This window comes from Notamacropus eugenii, chromosome 4 (assembly GCF_028372415.1).
Source record: "Notamacropus eugenii isolate mMacEug1 chromosome 4, mMacEug1.pri_v2, whole genome shotgun sequence".
NCBI classification, from domain to species: domain Eukaryota; kingdom Metazoa; phylum Chordata; class Mammalia; order Diprotodontia; family Macropodidae; genus Notamacropus; species Notamacropus eugenii.
Genome location: NC_092875.1, coordinates 106,727,823 through 106,755,483, shown reverse-complemented (window position 1 = coordinate 106,755,483; position 27,661 = coordinate 106,727,823). Strand labels below are relative to the sequence as shown.

Here is a 27,661-nt window from a genome sequence, read left to right as displayed (position 1 = left end):
AAACTACGCTTAGAGATGGTAGACCTCCTTCTTTAGTCTTTCTGATACTAGTAATTCCCCCACTAACACCCACCTACCCCCAAGGAAAAGTATTACAAATCTGAAGAAGGTTACACCCTTTCCCCCTGCATTTCAGGCCTGACTGAATTCCTTTAAGGCCATCCAAGGGCCCTTGGGGGAAGGCAAGATCATAGACAAGGAAGCATCCTTCTGCCCTACATATGTTGCTCCCCATGACTGATAGGCGTGTACCCACTACCAAGTTCAAGGCAAAGATAGTCACCTACTTTGATCTAGCTATCCTAGAGAATATCCTTTGTGCTATTAAAAAACAAACAAAACTCCCAAAAACCACAGCTCAAGTCTGCTCCCCTCCACTTGACAGAGGGGTGATGGCCTTAAGACAAAAAGCAAGACAGATTTTCAGACACAGCCAATTTCTTCCAAGGGCTTTGTTTTTATTTTATTTTGCCCTGGTGGGAAGGAGGAACAAGTAAGAAGGGCACAATAGGGAAGCAAAAAAGGTCATTAAGTCATCCTTCTTAATAAGATAAAGTCATTGAGTCATTTTTCTTTAAATAAAGAAAATAGAAGGAAACCAGAAGGCAGTAAAGTAGGAAAGCTTTGAAAGCTACCGATTCAATTTACTATATATTTAATTATTAAATACTTTAAAAGTATTTTTTCTAAACTCCGGAATGTGAGTCTTCCTGACACAACTGTGCCATCTAGCACGCTAAAACCTTGTTTTACAGATGAGGAAACTGAGGCAGAGTTAGTTAAGTGGCTTGCCCAGGATCATACCGCAGAAGCGTCTGAGGCTATATATGAACAAGTGATTTTATTGATTAAAGGAAATTCCCAGATGAGGAAACTCCTACCAATTCAAGTCTGTACTTTCTCTCTCACAGCAGCTGAGTGGCATGGTGGATAGAGCACAGAGTCTGAAGTCAGATTCTAGCCTCAAATACTTACCAGCTGCGTGACCAGGGACAAGTCACTCAACCTGTTTTCTCATCTTTATATGGGGATAATAATAATAATAGCACCTATCTCTCAAAGTTGTCATGAGGATCAAGAGAGATGGTAATTGCAAAGCACTTAGTAAGCACTTTATCAATGTTAGTTATTAGAAATAACCCAGTGCTGGACAGGAAAACATCCAACACTATTATTCTATTTACAATTCCTGGCACATAGTATGCACTTAAAAAATGTCTGCCGATTAACATATGGTCTACTAGAATACAGAGGCTGGGGGCATTCCTGTCATTTAATCTTAAGTGTCCTTACTTGTGACATACTTGTGTGAAGATGTCATAAGTTCTCCTTGCCTCCGAAGGCTGAGAAAAGGTGTGAGAACCCTCTAGAAAACCTGCATGAGGCAAGGTGGTCATTATCCTCATCAGTGCTCAAGGTCTCAGTATTCCATTATCTCAGTCTTAAAGCATATAATTAACAGTTTTCAAATTGGTTATCATTAGGGAATCACCAATAGCTCTTATATCAGCCTCAGTATGTATAAATGAGAAGGCAGTTAGGTGCCCAGAGGGCTAGGTCCAGGAACCAGAAAGACTCACTCATCTTCCTGAGTTCAAATCCAAACTCAGACATTTACTAGACTGTGTGACCCTGGGCAAATCACTTTACCATGTTTACCTCAGTTTCCTCATCTGTAAAAAAAAAAAAAATGAGCTGAAGGAGACAGCAAACCACTCCAGTATCTTTGCCAAGAAAACCCCAAATGGGATCATTAAGAATTGTACATGACTGAAACAATTTAACAACGACAACAAAGTTCTAAGTCATGGGGCCAGGAACAACGATAACAAATGTATAAATGACTCAAGACTTTTCAGAACTCTAGTTCAGAACTAAACTAGAAGAACTTAAAGATGCACCAGTCTACTAGTCCAAGCCCCTTTACCAGAGGGGTAAAGATCCCATGAGGAAAGATCCAGGCTAAGTAAAGCATGGCCAACTTACAAAAGATTGAGTGTTGCTGAATTTAAGGCTGCTTTAAATCCTTCCAATTTGTGTGGCTGGCCTAGAGAGACAGCTAGCGCTTCTGTCCTTATCTGTATGCCCAGCATGACACAAAGCACATGGTGCAAAAGTTAACTATCTGTCTATCTACTTATCTATCCATCCATTCTCTCTAGAGCCAAGCACAACATTATGTGCATGCAAAGTAACTGTGTTAAGCGACTGAATAAAAAATATGAAATCTGTGTGTCTCTTCAACCAGCCCCGCCCATCCATCACTTTCTACTGCCCTATTCCTATAAACAGGGAGGAAAGCCAATTGCGTAGTTTGTTCCTGGAGGTAAGTGGAGAATGATCCCGGCACAGAGGGGAAAATGGACAGATTTCTACTCTGGGCCAAACAAACCCTGAAAGATGTTTCGCTTTCCTGTGGGGCTGCCAAGACTAAAGACCCTCAAGTCATGTTTCCTTGCTTGGAAAAAGCCCTGAACTACAGAGTCTCTGTGCCTTTTTTTCAGCACACAGCCTTTTCCCCAAACTCCAAAGTATTTTCCCCAGCTTGGGATGTTTCCCCATTATGCTTCAAGGGCTAGAGAAGGACTTGAATTTCTTTGGACAATATTCAGAACATTTGACATTTTTTCTACTCTGGGTGGGGATGGAAGCTGAGTTTGATTTCTCCCCTCCCTATGGGGGTTTTGAATAGTATTCAATTTCAAAGCAAGGGAAAGAATGGAGAGAAGGAGGAAAAAAATCATTTCTACTTGCCTGAACATCGAACTCTTGCAGGAGGCCAGTGATGGTCTGTAAAGAGATAGTCACAGTCAGTTTCCTCCAAACATACTGGTCATGTGAGGAAAAGCATAGGAGAAAAGAGGGTCTAGTCTGGGAGAGCTGTGTCCCCAAAAGCTTTCCTACTACACCTTCTGGGAGAACATCTAACCCATTAAATTCAGATGGGACCTGTGGCCTGGTTTTGATTTAAAAAATGTCACTCACCAATCCCCTTCCACAGGTCAAACCAGGAAAGTGAATTGTTATTAAGTACCAGACATAAGTTACACGTACTACTGGAGGAATCACATCCAGAATGCTGTGAGGATCCCACCAACTAATATACTGGGTTAATAAAGATATATGACTTCTCCAAGGTCACTGTTCCCCTCATACTACAATCTGCAGATTTTCTCAATGAAGAGGAAGGGAATGCTAGCTACACTAAAGGGTGGCTAGATCTGACTCTGGCTGATAACAGCGTCAGTCCTTGTCTCTATGTCCTTCTGAATGGAAGGTCCAGATGGTACAAATGTTCTACTGGGCAAAGGGAACTATCAGTGGCTTCTCCCAATGAACCAGTAGGGAGCCTAGCCATTCCTGGAATTATCCCACTACCTAACTAGTGCCCATCTGATGTACAGTTTTCAGGCACCAGGAAAGATTGGCATTTACACAGCACATAGTATGTGGCAAGCACTGTGTTAATTACTGGGTCTTTTTTTTTTGCTTTTTTTAAAAAGCAAATTATTATCTTGTGTGATCATGGCTAAGTAATGTCATACACTCTGCTAACTGCTCAGCTCCAGCTTCAAAATCCACACCACTTTGAAAAGAGGCCCTCTTACCACATCAGCAGAGCTGTTTCTCTGTGAACGATTTTTACAAAGCCCTGAGGGAAATGACTGTTTGGAGGAAATAACAAAATCCACACTCTGGGAATGGGGCCCCATTTGGGAGAGCCAGGGGCAAGAAAATGGATTTTTTTAAAATTCAACTACTATCAAAAATGAAAATAGTTTTACACCAACAATGCCCTCGAACAAAAAAGCAGAGTTTGGGAGGTTAGGTTAGTGGCACAAGTTACTCCCTTCAAGTTAGTTACTACCTTACTACCGTTGCTTTTTGATGTAGAAGAACAGGCCGGGCCTTTGCCAAAAGACAGGCAGTCCCCTCTTTTAGAAAGCGGGGAATGGACATGGGGGGGGGAGCAGAAGACACACCATATTGAGCACTGTAATGAATTACTGTGAGGAAGCAGATTCCTTTTAAATCATTAAGGAGAAAATCAATCTCTCCCAGCCTCAACAAAGTATAAATGTAACCAAAACTGGACAAGATGGTGAGGCTTATTTATTTCATCTCCAAGATTCACTTGGAACTGTAGCATGAGACCTTTCACAGATGCCAGAGCATACTTCTGAGCTGTGTATTTAATAAGCTGTATATTCAATAGCAGAGCTAGAGTCACCGTGAAGCATTCATATTCTGTCCCTCTTGTGACTGATTAGTGGCATGTGACAGAAAGACACTAAGTTGGGGTCAGAGGTACTGTCTTTGGCCCTGGGGCTGAAGGAATAATTGGTTCCAACAGAAATGGCCTACTCCGATGAGGAGGCAAAGCTAGGATAGAGATAGATACCCCAGGATACAAAACATTTCAACAAGCTGCAATTGGGGCTGAAACCATCAAGAGAAAAATGTAATTCAGCTGGGCTGGGGTGGGTGGGGGGATAGATCAATATAAAACATCAACTATGGAAATAATCTCCAGATGTCCCATTTCTAAGAAGGGACATTGATAAGTTGGTTTCCCAGAAGAGGGCAACCAGGATGATGATGGGTCTAGACACCCTGCCTCAAAAGAAGGGCTAAAGGAACTCAGGGTGTTCAGCCTGGTAAAAAAGTTAGACCTGGGGGTGGTGGTGATAAAAAGGCTGTTTCCAAATATCCAAAGGGCCATCACATGGAAGAAGGAGAAGATGCGTTCTTCTTGGTCCCAGCGACCAACGAGCAGAAAACCTCCCTGAAATCATCCAACTTTGGTGGCAACGGGAGTAAGGTAAAGCTGGACAATCATTTATTATTGGAGATGTCGCAGTGGCAATTTAGGCTTTGGATAGTGGCCTAGATCTCGGAGACCTGTTCCAGCTCAGCATTTCTATACCACTGTGTGGTCAGTTTTACAGATTATTACTAATTAGCACTTTCCTTTAGACTGCTGGGCAACAAGGAAAGGAATTAATAAAAAATACTTCCTGCTGGACTCTGCTAGATTAAAAATGGCAACCTCAAAGTAGCTTTTTCTACAGAATTCACTCATTTTTTGTTTGTTTAATTTCACTCCTACAATAAAGGGCAATTAACAAACATACATCTGGTTCTCTGGACTCCCATTTCCAGAACTTATCACTTTACACTTTCTCATAAAGGACATCTTTTGAACTTTCCAAGAGCCGACCTATGACCTCTTGGGGCAGAATCTGAGCCCAAGATGAAAAGTCACATTTGCTCTTCTTACCTCTTCTCTTTCCACCAGAGGCTTGACCTCTGCAAGGTCCACATCCTGGAGGTCCTTCGACATGGTCTCAGACTGTTACCTGAATGAACACCAAAAGAAGAGTTAGCGATGCTTCCCCCTTTTATTCACTACCCCTCTCCCCCCAAGCAGAAAGTTGTACACTGAGTAAAGAGCCCAAAGACCCCTAAACGAAGACTCATAGGCCTCACTCCTCTCCCATCCTAACAGGACAGGGCTAGCAAACAAGTATCAGAAATCACATAGGAAGCAAGTCTGAGCTCTGGTTCTCAATCATTAAGTTGATCAATTCCTGTCCCTGGGCTTGGTTTGTTTATAAAATGAGACGGCTGGACTAGAGGGTCTGTAAGGTTTCCTTTCTGCTACTGAACCTTTGCTTCCATCACCTGCAAAATGAAAGGTCCAGACTAACTGATCTTGGGCCCTCACCAACTCTAACATTCTGTGACTGTATAATGCCTTAGGTCCCCATTGTTAACTCATAAAGTAATGGTTTTTGTGGATTAAAGGTGGGGGAGGGGGGAGAGGAGAGGAGGGTGGTGCAGGACCAGAAAAGTCTCCAACATAATCTCTCACATTTGTGTAGCACTTTATACTTATCCCAAAGGGCTTTCACTCAAGTTCCCTCCGCTGGGCTTTATAACTACCCTATAAGTCAAAGAACTCAAGTATTATCACCAAAAGGTGAAAGGGTTGGCTTAAAAAGTCAACCTATCTACCTTGCGGGTATGCTAGGCTTAGCATCCAACATCCTCCTACTCCAAATACAGGACTCTTCCCTCTGTCTCATAAGTCCCCTCATGGAACTTTAAAAAACAGCCTGTTATTTAGCAGAGAGATCCCTGTCTACACCCTCTCTCTAACAGACCATAACGTCCCTGTGGCCAGGCATGTCTGATACACCTTTTTAAGTCTCCCAGTACCTGACACAGGGTTCTGCAAAGAGTATACCCAGTGACTATTCATACTTCATTCATTATTTATTTACTTATTAGTTAGCTTTAGAACTGGAAGGAACAGTAGGCCAAGTTTCTTTTTTTTACAAAGCCCAGAGAGGCTAAGGCATCTTGCCTAAAAGGTCATATGCCCTTACGTACTCACACCTTCTTCCAGTAACTTGAAGATCCAAATCTAACACTTTGTCCACTGTACCATGAATGGATGAAGCAAGGCTTAAAGGTCAGTACAGGTACACCAAGATCAAAGTATAGTTACAATGTCATTAAAATATTAAACCAAAATCTTCAAGTTCCCTGCTTCTCCCCCAACTCAAAAGTCTCCAGTTTCTTTTCTGCTCAACTTTGTTCCTGGGGAATTAACTGATCTAGAGACGATTTATAAATTAAATGATCTGTAGAGCACTACTTAACCTAATAGGCCCAATTAATAACTTAGGTAGGATATGCCTGCATATTATCTAGTCCCAAATTTGGCAATATAGCTACAGGGAAGAGAGAGAGAGAGAGAGAGGAAAAACAAAGATTGAGAAGTGGACCCTTGAGGATGAGTAAGCTTTCAGGGGTGGGGAACCTGAGGCCTCAAAGTCACATATGGCCCTCTAGGTCCTCATGTGTGGCCCTTTGACTGAATCCAAACTTCAAGAAGGCCTCCGGGGCCATAAGTTACTCACCCCAGCAAGTTTAAGTGGTTCATATGCAACATGGACCTCCCTGAGCAATCTGCTGAAGCCCATGGACCCCTTCCCTCTAAATAACTGAAGGAGATGCTAAACTTCAGTTATAGGTTGGTAAACATGAAAACTCCCTTTTTCTAATATACATATATATGTATATAAGCACAAAAAAAAAGATTATGCCTATTCAGAGGCAAAGACAGAGACAAAGAGAAAGAGGGCAAGAGAATCTGTTTCCCATTCAAGTTCATGTACCCCTTGAAATCTACACAGCCCCTGAGAGACCATGAACCCCAGATTATGAATCACTGCCTTGGTTAAAAAGCAAGAAACCGAAATGGAGGAAGATATCCTGAGATGCAAGTCATCAAGGGAAGTCTAAATATGGTTATCTGCTGCACAGTGGGAAGTGGAGGCTACCAGCTGTGAAAGAAGAGGCATTTTCAGTACTTATGGCCACAGGTCTTTTGGTCCGGGCACCTGACAGAGGGTGAAGTTAGTCCCCCCCAGTGGGAGATAGAGACAAACACTAAAAAAACCCCAAGACTGACTTCCCAACAGTTCTTAGCCATCCCTCCCCACCATGAGCCATTAGGTTACAAACAAGAAACACAGAAGGTCAGAGCTTGGGGAATTGGGGGGTGTTCTCAAAGATCATCTAATTCAGTGACCTCATGTTAAAACTGGAAAAAACTCTACCACCACCAAAAGCCCGAAGGGCTCAAGAGAATGGGTTTGCTCAGAGTCACACAGCTTTACCAGGAGGCAGAGGCTGTTCTAGAAATCAGGCCTCCTGTGTTCCAACAGGCGCCCTTGCCACAACTGATACCCACAGAGGCTAGGTTCTGCTGGAAACTAATCCCATCCAGGGAGGGAGAGGGCTGCATGGGGGAAAGGGAAAATATTTTTGTTGTCAATTGCTGTGAATTTTTTCCTGCCTACTCTCATCCTCTCCCCACCCCCAGAAAGGCAGGATTCCTTACATACTCGGAACAAATGAATGTCGCGTTATTCTTTTTCCTCTGCAGGTTTTGAGAGAAAAAAAAAGAGCTCAAGTTGAAAATAAACTGAATAAACAAAAGTTTAGGAGTTCTAAGCAATGCCCTTATTTTATAGGTAAGAAAAAAGAGGGCCAAAAAAATTAGGGAAAGTGCTTGCTTAGAATCAGACAGCTAGTAAATGACTAATCAGGTCTTTCAATGTTAATGTTCCCCATGGACCTCCCTGATACTGAACTGCACACGTTAGCACCACTCTCTCCCATATCTCCCCTCTAGACTCTTGACCTTCAACTATTTTCTAATCTGGGAACTCCCCTCCCCATTCTGGTCTTCTCCCAGTGGGAGTTCCTATCTGGGACCTCCATTTAGGAGATAAGCCCAGATCAGTCATGCTTCATATTTCCCTCCTGGCGGTGCTTCTGTCTGCACCTTGCCACCATATTTCTGAGCAGGTACCTCAACCTCTCCCTTACGTTGTCTCTCCCATTAGAATGTAAGCTCCGTTTTTAACTTGTATTTCTATTCCTAGTGCTTAATAAAAGTGCCTGGCACACAGCAGGCACTTAAAATGCTCGTCTTGCCCCGCTGCCTCCCCATCAGAAGTTAAGCCCCTGATGCTGGCATTCAAGGCCCTCCAACACACCATCCTATCTCTCAAACTGTGTCTCAAACTATCCCCTCCCTCCATTCACTGCATTCACTGTGGTTTTGCTCATCTATGCCAACAATGGGCAAAATTCCAATTTCTGCCTCTTGAAATTCTACCCATTCTTCAAAACTCACTTCAAATCCTACTCCAGAAATCCCTCAGTTATTAATAGTGTGGCTCTACTTTTCCCAAATCTCTGCCCAGCCTCCCTAGACTCTAAGCTCTGTAAAATGAAGCGCCACATGTCAACATAGAGCCCTAGATATACTTTACAGATAGTTACTAAAATTTGTACAGAAGTGAATATCTGAGACAGGGAATTACTCAGCTTGTTCAAGACCTCTTTACCTTTTGGAGTAGCTCATTCCATTTTTGGACATCCAAATGCAGGTCAAGACCTGTTTGCTTCAGTTTCCTCATCTGTAAAATGGGATCAAAATGGCACCAACCTTCCAGAGTTGTAAGGCTCAAATGAGTTGACAGTGCAAAGCACTTGCAAAGTGTAAAGTTGTCAAGTGTAAATTACAGTGCTTGGCACATTGTAAGCATGAAATAAATGTTATCTATTATTATTAATTACAATTAATAAGATTACTATACTTGTAGTTATTGTTAACTATTAACCTATTATAATATAGTCTACAATCCAGGGGTGGGGCACTACTATTATTAGTGCCACCCCTGGCACTATTACAATAACATAATAATTATTGGTTTATTATTGTTATTATTATTGTCATGGTTTCCCTAGGTTCTTGTGCCTTCTCTCCTTGAAATTTCTTTGTATTTACTCTGTATTTTGTATACATTTATGTGTACGAATTAAAAGCAGGGCCTGTATGTTTGCTGTTTGTCTCCAGAGCCCACCAAATGCGCCTGGGACCCATTAGATACATAACAAATAAATAATAAATGCTTACTAACTGATTAACCTTAAGAGCTTAGCTTCAGGTAGGGGTCTTGAAGGCTGAGTTTTGACATAGGCTAAAATCACTTGCCTATTGAATTCTTTCCCAAGGTACACAATTGAAAGTAATAAACTAGTGGCATCTAAGGGTCCTTTCCAACTCTATCATCCTCCACTCTAAGTAAGGCCCCTTCTAACTTAGACCTTTTGTCATCTCTGTTAGTGGCACAATCTTCTGAACTCCAGGAGAATGCCCAGATAAGTAAAGTCATCTCAGCAATTCCGGGGCAGAAGAACCTGATCTCAATCCAATCCCTGAAAAGTAAACGAATGCCAAAGTGGACACCATGTATATGCATGTGTGCTCACACTCTCCCCAACCTCCCCTCCCTTCCCCCCCAAAACAAACAATCTGGGCTGGGCTCCTCCATACTGATGTATCCACAGCCCCATTTCCCCAGCAAGACAACCCCACTGACTTTTCATCATTCATTTCTCAGGATGTCCTCCAGTACCATCCCAAATAAAGTTTGTGCTGGATAGGCAAGTTTTTCTATTGAAAAAAAGGGAACGGGGTGTTGAGTTGGAAGGGAGTGGGATGGACAGAGAACGGGAGGAAAAGAAGAAGAAAACTCAAAGATTTTTTTTCTCTTTGGGCTTTGCAAAGTCAGCGTGCCCATGGTCATGGAGCCCTGCCAGCAGAATACCTCGCCTACACAGTCACAGGGACATTCCAAAACTTGGGGGCCTATCGGTATTCCCCTTGACCTCAGGAGCAAAAAAAAAAAGTCCTTGTGATCCACACTGCTTGGATCCTACAGGGGTTTCCAGCGAACTGTCTAAAAAACAAACAAAAATCCACTTAAGAGAGATGGGGGTAGGAGGAATTATATGCAAGACTTGGGTTCTACCTAGGCCTGCTTCTGCTGTGTTTCTGGGGACATGTCACTTAAGTCCCTCTTTTTTCTCCAAACTTACAGATGCCAAAGAGCTGCAAGACCGCCATCTTATATATAAAGTTATATGTATGTTGTCACCAACATTAGAAAACAAGTTTCTTGGGCGCAGCAACCACAGGAATTGTGCCGATCTTTGTTGCCCCAGCACTGAGCAGAGTGCCTGGCATTTTGGAAATGCTTCATAAATAATAAATGCTTATTGACTTGACTGCAAGTCATCTATTGTCAGTATCTAAAGCATTAAAATTGTAGTTCCCTCCAAAGCTAATAGCAAGACTCATTCACGGTGGTGGTAAGGAGAATGCTACAAGTTATCAGCAAAAATGTTCAGGAGAAGCAGATAAAGGATATATTAGAGACATATGACCACAAGAGGAGGCAGAGAGCCAAGGATAATGGATGGGCCATTCACCGTGTGTGGCAGTCGTATCCACATATTAAAAGATCTGGGGACAGGAGCCGGTCTACACATGTTGGGCCTACTATATGTCAAGTTTTCTGTATCCCCAGAGCTTAAGAGATAGTTCCTACTCTCCAGGAATTTACAATCTACCCCTACTCTCAAGGAGTTTATAATCTAATTAATAGGTAACTTAGGAGAAGATAGGAACAAGGTTAAAAAATCTAAAATGGGTTTGCAATCCATCCAAGTGGGAAAAAAAAGCACTGATTTTGGAATGAGAAGCCCTGGTATAACTTCTGAGACTCAGTTTACCAGGTAGTGGTAAAAAAGAGTGATATACAGTACAATCAAAATAATTTTTTCATTGATTCTTCTCTCCTTACCCACCTTCACTCCCAAATATTGATTCCCTAAGATGGACATTCCTGGGAAAGGAATCAAGAAATGATGCCTAAGAAGTGAGAAATATGACTTTCAAAAAAGGAAAGTCCTTCATCTTTCCAATTTCTGTCCCCAAGATTAAGGCCATTCCCTGCCACCCCTCACACTTGGGGAGTCTATCTCCAATGCCCCTTCCAGTTCTGAAGCCTGCACAGATTTGGCTTCTTTCCTTGGCTTCCAATTTTGCATTAGTCCCGCCTGACTTTCCAGGAAGGTGGTGAGAATCCTCTAGGAAAAATCCAATCACAAGAAAGACTCACATCATATTCATTGTACGTTTCATTCCCATTCTCTGCCCTACTAGGCTGTAAGCTTGTAGAGCCTAGAATCCCTATTTTATTATTGTATATTACAGTAATCAATATTTGCATCTTATCCTATTAAGACTAAGCTGCATTAGGGCAGGGACTGTGTCGTAGAGCTGAGAACTGTGCATTAGATAAAGGTTGGTACTGAATGTCTGAGGAAAGGAATTATGTCCCTAGGGTCTAGACAAGTTAGCCCAGTACAAAACACAAAACAGGTATTTAATTAAAAGATTTGTTGAATGAATATGTACAATTACGAATAGCGGTGGGACTAGATGAGGAAGCTCCCTTCCAACTTAAAAAGCAACAGAACTATTTCAGAAAGTATGCAGAAGGTAAAGAAAGGTATCACAGACTCAGAATTTCTAAACCTGTAAGAAGACAGCCAGTCTGGCCAGGTTGTAGAGGTTGGGAAAGGATACCTACCTTTCAGCTTTATTTAAGGATGAAAAGGAGAGTCTATGAAAGGCTAAGTCAAATAAAGGAGTTTATCTTTTTTATCCTTGACCCAATAGTGAGTTTACTGAGGAGGAGACTTGGCTGCAGGAGGATGCCCCAAAGTGAGCGCAGACTTGAGTCAAGGAGACCAATTTAGAAGGCTGTGACAGTAAGTGATAGAGGCCTGAACAAAGATGGTGGCTAAGAAGAGGTCGGTCACATAGGATGTTGTGGAAATGGAACAAGAACCAGCAACCAGCCAGATGTTCAGGGTGAAAGAATGGGAATGAGATGTTTTCTTGTTGTTTATTAATATTATTAAGAGATGTAGACTTATTACAAGGCAAGTTCAGTAGAGAGGCATAAACAAAAGTCCCAGGAGAAAGATTATTACTACCACTGATGGGAGGGAGGGATGGAAGGCCAAGAAGCCATGAGGCATCTTAGAGCAGGACAGAGGACATCTGACACATAAGCAGCAACAGAAAGACCTGGGGCTTGGAAAACACTAGCTGAAGCATGGAACACACAGGAATTAGCATGATTTTAAGGTGGAAAGGTGTGACAGTAGGATGCCAAATCCTGCTCTGACCTTTACTTGCTTGGAAAAACAACTCCATCCCTTTAATAAGGCCAAGTCCCTTAACTTTTCTGAGCCTGTTTCCTCATCTTTAACTGTGGGTAGTAACTGCTTCATGGAGGTTCTTGTCTTTGTTTTTTGCACAAACATATAAGTACATGCCAGCATACTTGCTGCCATTTTTGTCTTTGTACCAGCCCAAGGCTTGGCACGTAAGAAGTCTTGTTGACTTTAGAGTGGCAGAAGATTGGAGGAAGGCCACCACTTGAGGAAACCAGACCTCAACAGCCCAGGCAGGTCCTTGGGAATAAAGAGATTCCAAAGAATGTTAAAAGACCTGCAATCAACAGAACTTGACAGTCTCCTCAGAAAGGAGAAGGAAGAGTTAAGGGACAGATCTGCGGTATTCAGCACCAAGAGCCTGGGCAGACAAGCAGATGGTAGTTGGACTGACCGAAATAAGGAAGTGAAAGAAGGAGTAGCAGAAGGAGAGACGACAGGAGCTATTATTATCATTATAATGGAGAATGCTAGTGGACAGGAATCAGGAAGACCTTCCTAGCTGTGTGACCCTGGGCAAGTCACTTAACTTGTCTTAGTTTCCTCATCTGTAAAGTGGAGATAAACGAGAACACAGCCTACACCTTGCACACACAGGGCTGCTGTGAGGAAAAAAGCAGCTGATATTTGGAAAGCATTTTAAAAAGGCTAGCTATTATCATTGAACTCCAATCTCCCCACTGGCTGCCTTTGAGTAAAACCACATTGGCTACTATTTTTAATTAAGTTGTGTTCTCTCTAAATCAGCAATCAGGAACACATCAGTTGCAAGGGGCCCCAGGAAGTACATATGCTCAGGGGTGCCCAGAAAGATAACACAGCCACCTGGAAGGCTCTGTGCCTGCCATCCCTCCATCAGGGACCCAACTCAGAGTGGGGCAAACTCCAGGTTAATGAATGTTGGCTCTGAAGGGTTGCTTACCCCAGGAGAGCTACTGTTCAGAGGTGTGTCTTGCCCAACAAGACCTGAACAAGGAACAGAGAGCTTGAACTGCTCAGAAAACCTCAAGACTTTATTCACTCAACCAGAAAACCTGTGTCAAATTCCTTTAGACACCAAACCAGCCAACCAATTATCACTGACTGAAGTGCCTAACTGGGGTAGGGAACTGGTTGACCTTGAGGGTCCTTCCAATTCAGAATGTAGGAGGATATTCTGAGGCAGGCAGCAAGGTGGCACCAGTGGATAGAGCGCTGAGCCTGGAGTCAGAAAGACAAGTTCAGATGTAGACTCAGACACACTAGGTGTGTTGTGATCCTGGGCAAGTCCCTATCTGCCTGCTTCTTCAACAGTAAAATGGGGTTCATAATAGTGTCTACCTCCTAGGATCCAAAGAGATAATAATAGTAAAGTGCTTAGCACACACAGTGCAGGGCACATAGCAGTTGCTTAATATCAATGTGTTTCTGTTTCCTTCCTTCCTATGACTCAATAGCTGTGATTTGTAGCTTGAAAGGACCTCAAGTCTAACCCTTGTTTCCTGGATTTCAGACCCAGAAGGGATCATATACAGGGTTTTTTATTCTAGCTCCACCCCTAATTTTACAAAGGAGGAAATCAAGTCCAGAAAAATCAGGCTCCAAGAGAGACCTGGGGAACTATTGGGCCACAACATGCCAGAAAACCAATCTTTTAGAAGCTTTCTGACAACAACCAATGACCCTTCATTCAGGTGTCTGGGCTGGCTGAAGATGATTTCAAGTTTATTCCAACCTGGAGTATCTAAAGATTCCACGGTCCTGTGGTTCTTTGTGTCCATCAGTAAACTAAGGGATAGGAGGGTGATAATAGAGACCCCAGTTCTCACATAAGGTAGTGTGATTGGGGAGTCTTGACTAGACACATGACATGAAACACAGCATCAGGTCATCCAGTCCAACTCTTTTTACCTAAAAAGCATGTCATATGCTATGTCTAGAGCACCCCTAATAGTTGCATACTTTCAGTGACAGGGAACTCACTATCCCCAGTCCATTCTATTCAAGGACAATTATAATTATTAAGCCAGTCTTCCCTATAATGTATGACGATCAGGGTCACAGGGATTTTAGTCCTGGAAGGGATCATATATGGGACTTTCCAGTTTAACCCTATCCCCAATTTTACACAGGAGTAAACTGAGTCCAGAAAAATTAAAGTGACTTGTCCAAGGTTACCACTAGGAATGCCAGGCAGAGGGAGGATTCTAACTCAGAATTCCACTGTAGTTATTCATGCCAGGGTGGAAGAGATGGATGGTAAACATGAACTCTGCCAAAAGATGTGTTCTCTAAGTCCCTGATGTTGCTGGCTTCCACATGGCTGGGTGGGGAAGAACTCCAGACAAGCCTGCTCATGTCCTTGGGAGGATCCAGGCTGTGAACCACAAGACGGAAAAACCAGAAGCCCTGATGACTACACAGAAACCCAAAGGATGCTGATCAGGTCCTTATATTCTTTAGTACTTTTCGTACTATTGTTATCCCCATTTTAAGCTGGAGAAACTGAGGTAAACAGGTGACTTACCCAGGATCACACAGCTAATTAGTGTCTGAAGCTAAATCAGAACTCAGGTCCCAACACTATCGACTGCACCACCTAGCTGCTTTTCCTCTTCTATTGTCTCACTACCACGGAATCATCAAAATTCTGGAAGAAGAATTTCTCACATTTAAGATGAAAAGCCTCGAATCAAAAAGTCAGAGTTATCTTCCAGTTCCAAATCCTACAATTTATGAGAATCTTATTTCTTATTTCTCAGAGAGCAAAACTGAGACTTACATGAAATCACACAGATAAGGAAAGAGTCACAAGACTCTCCTGGTTTAAGGAAATGACTACTGGTCTCCCCCAGCTCCCTCCAGCTGTGAATGCCTGCCTCCTTCCCACACAGGACACTCGTACGTACTGTGAGCACATTGTCCCTAAGGCCAGTAATTAAAAGTGGGATGGGATTCTCAATCCTCAATCAGTACAAGCCATTTCCACTCCCCCTACCTCACAAGAACTCTCAAGTCTCAACAAGGAATGGCATTTTAGCATCACTGCTTCCCTCCCATCCTTTCTGTTTTCTTCCACAACTTCTTACAATCTTTTAACTATTTTTTAAAACCACCATAGGCAAAGAACAGAAGGTTACTTACATTTGGGCTGTTAAGATAAAAGACTTGGTGGGTGGTGGAGGATTGATAAGGCTACAGAGGTTTGGGGGAGGCCTAAGGGCCCACTGAACAGGGACAGAGTGAGAAAGTTTACTGGAAAGTTCATCATTGATAGAGCACTGAGTTCTTCCTGGTGGCCACAGCCCAGCTGTTTTTCACCCCTACTGATAGGCATCAGAGCAGCTGAAGTCCATGAGAGGTGAGTGGGCTCTTCAGAAGATGGATTTTTAAATCCTGTTCACTTATTCCATCTTATTTGAATCTACCATCTCTTCCTCTTCTTCTTCCTCCCCAAAATGGAGAGCCAAGCCCAGCGTTAATCATATCAACTGCAAGGCCTCAGAGCTGCTGCTTCACTTTGGAGAGAAGAGTCTCTACTTGTCTGACCAGTGCTAGCTGAGAGAGACTGCATCAAGCTGCAGCTTCTTGGCCCCAAGTCTAGAAGAACATTGGCAACCAGACTTTTAAACACTTTCTTACATAAACCACTGATAGAGGGTGTGGGTCTGTTATCTGTTAGGTGAAAAGTGTTTCCCTTTCAAAAAAAAGTTTGGGGAGTGAGGGTGGTGAGGGTGTATTTAAAGTATTGCTGTTGGGTGTATCCTTTGTTTTCAAAGAGAACCATGACATCAAGATGATGACATGACTTGCAGCAGTTGACTTTAAGTTGAGTGAAGGAGGGCTGCACAAGGTCACCAACCTCACTTTCTTCTGAGCCATCTGGGTCCAGTGGCATGATACTCATCAGGACGAGTGGAGATGGCCCAGGATGCAATGGGAGACACTGGCTTTTTCAGGTTAAGGTCTTATCACATTCTCACTTTGAGTGAGATAACACCCATCCAATGAAAAGGCTTCCTTAAGTGGTTACTCAAGGGAAGGCCCCTTTAATCAAAAAAAAATCAAACTAGAAGGGGAAGACCCTCAGGGTTCCTGGGTAAAAGAGAAACAATTACTACTTAGTTATTACACAGTAATTAATTAGTAGCTGAGTGAAGTTTGCTAAGGGTTGTAAAAACATCCAAAGTAAATTCCATCACAAAAAAAACTCTACGGCCCCTCCCCCACAGCGATTTATCTTCCCCGTAATGAAATTTATGTCCTATTCACTATAATGGGATTAGATTACTTGGATAATGGTCACAACAACCAGCATTGTTTACTACTGATTATTGAATTTATCTTTTATTGAATTTGTATGCAAAGCCCCGTGGTTGGGTCATTTGGTTCAAAGGAGCATAGATTCAGAGCTGAAAAGGGATCTTAAAAATCTACCCTGCCCAACCTCATTTTACAGATGGAGTCCAGACAAGTTACGGGGACCAGCGCAGGGGTCAACCAAGTAGTGGAAGCAGGGCCAGAATTCAAAACTCCAACTAGGTGCTTTGACCGGAGTGCCCTTTCCACGAAGATGGGGGTTTCTGAATTCAAGGAGCAGCCACTATGTGCCAGGCCTTTGGAGAATTATCAATATTGAAGTGACCAAATTCCCCTCTTCAAGAAGCTTACAATCTATTAAAGTGCAGGAGGGGGAGGTGTTGTTCCTTAAATTTTTTTACATGTCCTGGTCCTCTTCTCAGAATAATGCTTTTAAATCATTGAGATGAAAATGCTAAAATCTGAAAAAAATAGATGTCCTTTATTTCCTATATGAAATCTACAGGGGGTGGGGAAGTTTGGTTGGTATACCCCAGGTACAGGTTAAGGCCCAAAGGTTCTTCTTAACCTTTTTTTGTGGAATGAATGCCTTTTAGAAGTCTAATGAAGCCTATGGATCCCTTCTTTGAATCATGTTTTAAAATGCATAAAATACAGAAAATTATAAAAGAAATCAATTATATTGAAATTTGTTATTTTTTTTTTAAATAAGCTCATAGGCCTCAGGTTAAGAACTCTTGGTCTCGTCAATGGCAGGATTGGAAACTGACCCACATGTGGGCACTAGGCTGGACATGACCTTTCCATTAGCAATGCCAAAGCTGATTGGATTCCTTAAGCAAAGGAGGAAGGGAGGGAGGGTAGAGAGGCAAGAATCAGACAGGCCAGGCCCTGGTCTCCTGGCAGGACACCTGTATTGGATAAAGCATGGGTCTAGTGCCAGAGTTTACAGTCTAGTAAAGCCAGATTATACTTTTTAATAGGTGGTACTACATTTAATCCTGTAACTACAAGAGCATTTGAAGAGGGAGGGAACATTTAACCACTAGGAGCATGGGGAAAGGCTCTCATGGACCAACCTGACTTTTGAAGGAAGCTAACAGCAAGAAATACTATTATCTGAAGGGGACAGTGAGGCAATTAGAGAAGACACAGTAACTTCTTAATGCTAGAAGGAGCCCTGTAAATAATAACTAACATTTATATAGAGCTTACTACGTGCCAGGCACTGTACTAAGCACTTTACAAATATTATAGCATTTGATCTTCACAATAATCCTGGAATGGAGGTGCTATAGTATTATCCCCATTTTCCTCATGAGGAAACTGAGGCAAACAGAGGTAAAGTGACTTGTCCACAGTCACACAGCTAGGAAGTATATGAAGCTCGATTTGAACTCAGGATTCTAAGCTTAGAATACCATCTAGCTGCCTCTGTTCAAGTCCTCCAGTCCAATCTCCACATTTTGCAGATTGAAAAACAAGGCCTAGAGCACCAACTTTCCTATTTACACAGCTAGTTGGTGCCAGAGAAAATTAGGATTCCAGGCTGAGTTTAGAAGAGTTAATTCAATATTTGTCCAAGGCAAATATGTATGTATCTGCAAACTTCTCTAGGTAAGATCTGTAATTCTCAAAGGTTTATTTTATACTTTAAAAAAAAAATGGCCCCTCTCCTCGGGAAGTTCAGCCTGCAGAACCATTAGCAGTTACAGAGGATGGAGAACATGTCAGGATCATGGCAGTACAGTATTACTGGGCCCACAGAAAGCAACTGATTGCACATTCCCAGACTATCAGGGCTGGGAGAAAGACCCCTCCTGCCGTAAATGTGGCAGTGAACCAAGCAAGGGAAAGAGAACTTGTTCTGCTCACAGCAGGGGACAGAGGGAAGGGCCCTGCACCCCACCCACCTTTTCTCCTCTGCTGAGTTCCTGGATCTTGCAGCAGGTCTTTTTGTCTAGATGGTATTTTGGCAGGCTTGAGGTTTTTCCTGGCATGGAAACACTGGAGCAGAGGGGACTCGAAGGATAACCACCAGGGAAACGAAGGGCTTTTTAGTTTGCAGGACGGCTATTCCCCGAACTTGAGACCTGGGCAATCATGTGCCCAGTGGCTATTGGAGAATTCACTGTAATCCTATGAACAATGCCAGTGTTACTACTGTAGGGCATGGTAGGAAAAAAACTTATTTGGAACCTGCATCTGCCCCTGGGCTATAATGCCACTCACTGTAACAGAAAGATTTCCTTTAAAGGTATAATAAGTATGCATTAAAAAGAAGAGACTATTTGGAAAAGGATCCAACATACATACAGATCACAGAGCTTATAGAGAACATTTATCCTGACTCCTCATTTTACAGATGAAGAAACTAAGGGCCCTGAAAGGCTAAGTTACAATGGTAACAAGTATCACAGGGATACGAACCCAGGTCTTCGGCTCCAAGGCCACAGTTCTTTCTGCCATACCATTATGGCTCTGATCATATTTTGTTTTGTATTATAGTTATTTGCATAAATGTTTATATTCTTTGTATATGACATATATATACTCTGATAAACAAGTTCTATCCATTGTCCATTTAAAGGTTTAGAGCCAGGAGGACCTGAGTTCAAATTTCACTTCATACACTTGACGCTCACTAGCTGTGTGACCTTGGGCAAGTCACTTCATCCTAACTGCTGCCTCATCCTGGGTCATCTCCAGTCATCCTGAGGAATATCTGGTCACTGGATTCAGATGCCTCTGGAGGAGAAGTGAGACTGGTGACCTGCAAAGCCCTCCCTCACTCAAAACAAAGTCAAGTGCAAGTCATGTCATCATTTCTCTGACGGCATGGTCTTCTTGGGCAACGAAGGACACACACAAAAGTTTAGCATGACCTTGACCACTGATGGTTCTCCATCCACTTGATTTTCTTGTGTGGATGGTTAGACCATACCCTTTTTGAGTAATTATGGATCTGTTCCAGGATGCTCCTCAATGTTCTAGTAGGCTTGAAACAACCAGCAAACCATTATCTGTCCAAAGAAGCATTTGGGAGACCTCACCATACATATGGAGTAATTCTTCTTTAATTTGGACTCTGAGACTCTCCTCTGTAATAGCAAATACCTTTGGGGTGGGGAGGAATGGAGAGGGAGGGAATAGAAGGGAAAGCAGGATGGCCTTCAGGAAATCACTAAGTTTCTCTGAATGACCCCAAGCTTCAGCCAGTAACAAAACTTCACTTTTGAAAATACTAATATTTTCCTGCTGTTATATGGCTGTGAGTCATGGAATCTGACAGTCTCTGAAGAACTAAAACATAGTCCAATCCACTAGGCACTGAAGAAAGGCGGAGTGGGTGTGGGCAGAAAGGGAACTTGAAGAATTCATCCCTCGATCTCAGAGAAATGCATAAGTGGGAAAGGATGGCCTGGTGGAAGAGACAACAGTGAGAGTACATGGCTGGATGGCCTAAGGACTGCAAAGGCTACCCCTTTTCTCCAAAATTAGGAAAAATCAAGGAAGGTTTGGTTGGATTCCATGCAGAAAGTTTATGGGAAGACATAGACAAGTCATAAAGAATAGGCAGGTACAGACGGTTTGAAAGATGCTTCATTGAAGGGAATATCCACGTAGATGAAATCAAAAATCCACTTAAGTATCTATGACTTGCGTTCCCTACTAGATTATAACTTTCTTGAGGGCAATTACTGGGTTTATATTCCTTTTGGTTTAAATTTCATTATAACTGCTTATGATTATATAAGTATACTTCATCCCCCTCCCCCCAAACAATTTATATCCATTTTCTTACTTGATCCTTGGGAGAGTCCCATGAGGTAAGCAGTTCAAGTATTATAATTCCCATTTCATAAATGAGGAAACTGAGTCTTCGGGTGGCTTGCCCAGCACCTCACAGCAAGGCAAGGCCGAATACCAGTCTCCCAATTCTACAAACTGTATTCTGAAGTACTCAGTATTTCCAATACTAAATGCACATACTAACTAAATTCTCGGTTACATGTTTCACCAGAGATATATCAGGGAAAAGGGAAGCAAAACCACAAATGGGCAGGCCTCAGGCCAGACTGGGTGTCAGGGAAACCAGAACAGGAGTTAGAAGAATCTCTAAGACTTACTTCTCAGATAAAGAGGATCCTGGCTTACTGAGAGGCCTCTCAAAGCAGATTATCAACAAGGCTCTTTCCATCAAATAAAAAACTGAAAGAGATTCAGGTCAGAAAAACACCCTTTGCATTTAAATATCCAAAACATTCCTCAAGCTCTGCAGAGTAGTTGAGTCATTGCTATGGTCCACGTAAGGAAAACACACAGTATAGGTCTGGCTAGTCTCCAGGAGTAAAATATCAAGTCAAGTTGGTATTTAATAGCATCAAATTTTAGAGTTAAGGAAAAGAAGTACAATCCCACCTATTTACTAGGCAGGATACCTTAAACCAGTCACTTGGGCCCCAGTTCCCTATAGTTCAAATGAGAGGATGAACAGTTTTTCTGAGAGCCTAGACCACCACAAATCACAGAACTTTGGAGTTCGAAGACACCACAGGGGCAATCTAGTCCAAGCCTTAACTAAAAACAATCCCCACTGTAACAGCACCGACAAATAGGTATCTAGTGTGCTGGAAAGCCTCCTGGAAGGGGGACAACCCACTCCCTTGGAGGCAAGCCCATTCTATTTTCAGTTAGCTCAATTTATCAGAAAGTTTGTTTGGTTTTTTTGGGGGGTGGTCGGGGTCCCTTCTAGGTTAATCTGCTCTTTTCTAACTTTCACTCATAGCTCCACGCTCTGCCCCTTAAGGCAAACTGAAAAGGCTTAAATCTCCCTCCTACACAAATAGACTTTCAAGGACCAGGAACACATCCTCTCGGAGTCACGTAGGTAGGAGAAAGGATTACTGTTTAGGGGCAAGCAGGAGATGGTCTTAGTAGATGGTCCTCTCTGTAGAACCCTTCCAATTCCCTATGTTCAATGTTGCAAATGGTAACAATGTATGTTCCAACACAGGTTTAAGATCACTTTCCAGCTCCAAACATTGTCTGTTCTAAGCTCCCTGCCATCTCCAAATCAAAGGACTTCCAATGTTGAATATCTTGGGCATCTAGAAGGTACAAAATCTTTAACTCATGCCTTTATGGTTCTTTCCAAGCAAGCTTGGCCTTCGTGAAGGCCATTATCAGACAATATCATCTTTCTTTCCCAGTGGGTGTGTTTCAGGTCACATGCCCTAAGTTTTGTTTTGTTTTGTTTCTTTAATTAAAGGGCAAACAGTCCTGGCTAGAATTCTTTCCATCACAAGGGCAACTGGAATCCTACTAACCCACACCCCCTCCCAGCCTCTCCCACTGTCATCCAGTTTGTTTCTGTGATGAATGTATGATTTAGATTATTCCTCTCCAACACCTTCCCCTGATCTCTTGGGAGCCTCACAAAAATTAGATTTCTATCACTATTAATGTCTACACACCCACTCTGCAAAACAGAGTGGGATGAAAGGAAAAATTATTATCAGAAAAGGAAAAGATGTGTTAACCTTCCATCCCAAGTGATCAGTGTGACAAATGGCAAGGCTTTAATGCCAGGTCTGACTTTGGACAACTCAGAAAACCTAGGTTCTACAAGTTGGGGTATATGAATGTAATGGAATACTATCGCTCCATAAGCAATAGGGAGCAGAAGGATTTCAGGAAAACCTGGAAAGACTTGCATGAACTGATGCTGAGAGAAGTGAGCAGAACCAGGAGAACAGTGTGCACAGTGACAGCAACACTGTTCTATGATCAACTCTAATAAGACTTAGTTCTCACAAATGCAACAATCTACAACAATTCCAAAAGACTCATGATGAAAAATGCTATCCACATCCAGAGAAAGAGTTATGGAGTCTGAATAAAGATCGAAGCATAAAATTTCCTTTTTTTGTTGTTTTTATCCTCATGATTTTTCCCTTTTTTTCTAATTCTTCTTTCACAACATAACTAATGTGGAAATGTTTAATATGATTGTACACGTATAACCTCTACCAGATTGCATGCTGTTTTAGGGAGGAGGGAAAATTTAGAACACAAAATCTTATAAAAGTAAATCTTGAAAACAAATTAATTTTAAATGTTGAAACAAATTTATTTTTAAAAAAAGAAAAAGTGAATGAGAATGACAGAAGGTTCAGAAAAGGACTTAGAGAATGTGCATTAGCAAATTTTATGCATTTAAATTAACTAACATATGAAAAAGTTACTAAGCAACTACAGCTTATGTTGATGTTTAATAATAAGTTTTTAATAAAATAATATCTTAAAAAAAGAAAAAAAAACTTAGGTTCTACACCCTATCTCTTCATCCCTCCTCCCCCACCCTGCTCAGGGACTTTGGATGGATAACTTCCTTATTTAAAGGTAGTGGCCTGGGGTCAGATCCCATCCAGGAACCTCCTAGGTGCGTTTCCATATGTTGGTACCTTTCATAATCTCTTCCATAGAGGGCCATATTCTCTACCATCCAGTCAAATGGGCTTTCCTGATGATTCTAACAGCCCTTCATCTCCTTTCTCTGAATCTTCCTTCATGCTGGCTCTTTGCCACATGCCTGGTAGGCACTCACTCCTCACCTCTGCCTAACACAATCCTGAGTGGTTCTTACATCTCCACCCAAACACCACCTTCTACATGAAACCCTTCCCAATTCTCTTGGCTGGATTTTAAATAGCTTAATTGTGGTTGTTGAGCTGTGTCCAACTCATGACCCCATGAGGCAAAAATACTTAAGTGGTTTGCCATTTCCTTCTCTGGTACAAGAGGAGAGTACAAGCCCTGGAGTCAGGAGGACGTGAGTTCAAATCCAGCTTCAGACACCTGGCAGAGACACCCTGGGCAAGTCCCTGACACTTACTAAGTGTGCGACTCTGGCTAAGTCACTTAACCCAGATTGCCTCTAAAAGAGAGACAGAGACAAACTCAAATGATTATCTGGTCAGGTCTAGGAATTCTTACCCCGAAATCCTTAAACTTTAAAAAATATTTCGACAACTATTTTTATTTTATTTTTATTTTATATTATGCTTTGGAGTTATTCCTACTTCAACATATTTGGCTGCATTTATAATACTATGGCCCTCATTTTATGCACTTAAAAACATTACTCTGAGAAGAGATCCATAGGCTTCAGCTGTAAGAAAGGTCCTTACCATCAAAAAGGTTTGAGAACTCCTTATGTGGTTCAACCTCCTTATCTTTCCAGGAGGCTGCTAGATGGAGCAGTTAAAAAGAGTCCTGAGCCTGAAGTCAGGAAGACTAGACTCAAATCTGATCCCTGACACTTGCTAGTTGTGTGACCAGACTCTGGACACGTCACTTGACCTTTGCCTGCCTCGGTTTTCTCATCTGTAAAATGAGGTTAATAACAGCATCCACCTCCCAGAGATGTTGTGAGGATCAAATAAATTAATAATTGTAAAGCACGAAGCGCTATATAAATACTAGCTGTTATTAATAATAATATTTGGTACAGAACATGCAACGTTCTAACATTCTAAATTCTAAGAATTCCTTCCAGCTCCACCATCTTGAGTCTTATGTTCTGCCATTGAATTTATTATATACCGGGACTCAAAAAGTCTCACTTTCAACTGCCCTCTGTAGCACAGAATTGATTAAGTCAGGTCACCCTAGAGGTCATCCAGTCCAGCCCAGGCCAAGAAAAATGAGAAATTATACCAGGTAGACTGGGGGTTATGGTTTTAGGGGAAAAAAAACAATTACTGAACTTAGGTGTCAGGAAAACTGTATGAGTTGTAGCTCTTATAAGCCCTTGCTGTGAGACCCTGGGTGAGTCACTAGAGTTCAGTCTGTTTTCCTCATCTGTAAAATGGGAATGATAATTTTGGCCAATGCCTTCTCAGTGCCTAATGAGGACCGTGGCAGATGTCGTTAACAAGCAATGAAGATAAAGGAAATGTCCTTTACTCCACAGGCACAAACCCCAGCTCGGCCCAGTGGGAGGTACTTTTGGTCTTCTGAGCTGCTGCTGTTCTAAAGGTAGAGGGGAAATAACTCAGAACCCTGACACACTATTTAAACTGACTAAGAAATACATTCCCTAAAATCACAAGGCAAGTAAGCTCTTAACTCAAAGATGTTCAAGAAAGAGAAAGCCAGAAAGCTACAGGGTGCCTCTAATTTGTCTCCCCAGTCCTCAGGAAGACAGGGGGTCAGAGAAGGAAAGCTCCACCCACCCTTCCCTCACTGAGTCAACCCCAGGAAAGAAGAAAACAATTAGCCATCTACCCAGAGCCAGAGAGCTCAGGGGTGTCATTTTTCTACAGTCTCCCCAGAGATTAACACAGCACCCTGAAAATTCAGAATTTAGAGTTGGAAGGGACTGAAAGCCATCATCAGAGGTTTTTAACCTTACTAGGACCATGGACCACCCTCTCTGAAACCTGGCAGCCTAGAGAAACCCCTGCACCCTTTCTCAGAAAAAAGTTTTTTAAAAATAATTAGTGTTTTTGAAAATTCTGTATTTCAGGTAAGAGTTAGTGAAAATAAAGATGTATTTAATTTTTCTTTTCCAAGTTCATAGACTCCCTGAGATCTATCCCTTAACCCTCAGAGGTCCCTGGAGAAAGCCTGATCTAGTCCAAGCCCCTCACTTTAATCAATTAAACATTTATGAATCTCCTACTATGTGCCGGGAGGCAGCAGGCAAATAAATACACACAAAGCAAATAATGTCCAGGATAAATAAGAAAACAGAGAGCGCCCCCGAATGATGACGGGCTGGGAAAGGCTGCTTGTAGAAGGCGGGATTTTTGTTGTCAGGACTCCAGAAAAGCCAGGGAGGTCAGTGGTCGGAGCAGAAGCGGGGCATTTCAGGCTCAGGATTTACAGACAGGGAACCCAAGCAGCCTCGACTTCCAAGTCCTGGGTTCTTCTCCTCGGCCCTCCCATGCCAACCTCAGAAGCAAGAGGGCAGAACTGCATCTCCTCAAGCCCTGCTCCTGTTTCCTAATTACCCCACGCGCGCAGACCAGCCCCGAAGGGGACACAACGGGCTCGAGAGGGCACCACGTCGCTAATTCCTACCTAGCCCGGCCTCGGCCACAGAGGCCGAACCAAGACTGGCACAAGGGTCTGCGCGGTGCCAGCTGTTTGCACTACTTGTAAGCGGGAGGGGTCGGCCGGACGGAGGGGGGCTAGGGGTGAGGGATCGGGCCCCCCAGGGACCCCCACCCCGGTTATGTCAAAGTCCCCACTGCCCCAAGGGCCGCCACCCACACCCACCCTCGGTCTGCCCTCTCTCTCCTCCACCTCCCAGACCCAAGCCGGAGGCAGAAGCCCACGGTCCGACCCTTTTGTCGCAGTCCCTTTTTCCCCCTAAGTGGGCATCACACCCACGCCCACACACTCCCCCCTTCCCTGGTCTCGGAGGAGGGGCAAGAGAAAGGGGTCCCTGAGAGGAGGGGCCCTCCTCGGGGCTCCTGGTCTACACTGACCCGCCTCCCTCCTCTGGCCCAGACCAGGGACGCGCCCACGTCGCGCACGAAGCCCCCAGGCAGAGGCGCCAGCTGGGAAGTTGGGCACGGAACCAGGGCCAGGTGTTCACGACCCTTCCCGTTCTCACGTGCGCACACACTCACACTCTCACACACACTCACACTCACACACACACTGACACACACACTCACACACACTCTCACACTCACACACACTCACACACACACTGACACACACTCACACACACTCTCACACACACACTCACACACACTCACACACACACACACTCACACACACACTCACTCACACACACACACTCACACACACACTCACACTCACACACACTCACACACACTCACACTCACACACTGACACACACACTCACACACACTCACACTCTCACACTCACAGCCACACTCACACTCACACACTCACACACACTCACACACACTCACACACACACACTCACACTCACACTCACACACACTCACACTCACACGCCCACGGCACGCAGACGCCCGGAGGTGGGATCTCAGTTCCCACCTCCGCCCTGGGGGGCTCACCCCAGAGGGCCTGGACGGAGCACGCCCTTCTCTTTAAGCCCTCGTCTCTCACCTCCAGAATCTCCCGTCCCCCTCCCCGTCAAACCCCGATTCCTGCCACCCCCGCCCCGCGGGATCAAGCCACCCGAGGAGCGCGGCGCCCCGCCCACCCCAGGGTCCCGCGGCGCCCCGGGCGCACGGCGGGCTCCCCATCTCGGCCCACGTGGTAGAACGGGGCCTTACCTGGGGGAGAGGCTCCAAGGGAAGCCGCCCAGCCGCGCCCTCGCTTCGCGTCCGGCCGGGAAACGCGGAGCCCGAACGCGTGGGGAACGGAGCAAGCGCGCGCCCACGGCGAGGTTTGTTTATGTCCGGCGCCCGCCGGCCAGGGACGCTTTATAGCCGCTGCGGCCCCGCCCTCCCCGCCTCGGCCCGCCCCCTTCCTCCTCCGCCTCCTTCCGCGAGCCGCGGCCGCCTGTTGCGCAAGGCCGAGTGAGCGCGGAGCGGAGGAGCCGAGCAGCCGAGGGGAGGCGGCCGGGCTGGGGCGCGGATCCCTGGGGCCGCTGGCAGCCGAGGGGCGGCGGCGCGTGTGCGTGTGCGTGTGCATGAGCGCGTGTGTGAGCGCGCCTCCACCCTCCGGGAGC

General features: G+C 43.8%; 1 protein-coding gene across 4 annotated transcripts in view; it reads right to left on the bottom strand.

Moving 5' to 3' along the window:
• The window catches only part of NDRG1 (N-myc downstream regulated 1), a 76,432-nt gene extending 49,011 nt beyond the window's left edge, over positions 1-27,421 (bottom strand). Inside the window, exons 1-3 of one of the 4 annotated variants that reach the window (XM_072603009.1) lie at positions 27,264-27,421; positions 5,282-5,360; positions 2,755-2,790 (exon numbers count right to left, since the gene is read on the bottom strand). In XM_072603009.1, the coding sequence (XP_072459110.1) occupies positions 2,755-2,790; positions 5,282-5,344 (99 nt within the window). In that variant the 5' untranslated portion in view covers positions 5,345-5,360; positions 27,264-27,421. Of the gene's footprint in view, positions 1-2,754; positions 2,791-5,281; positions 5,361-5,685; positions 5,752-27,263 lie in introns of those variants that run through there. The other 3 variants (XM_072603007.1, XM_072603008.1, XM_072603010.1) reach the window with 3 other exon arrangements.
• Between the last annotated feature and the right edge of the window lie 240 nt (positions 27,422-27,661).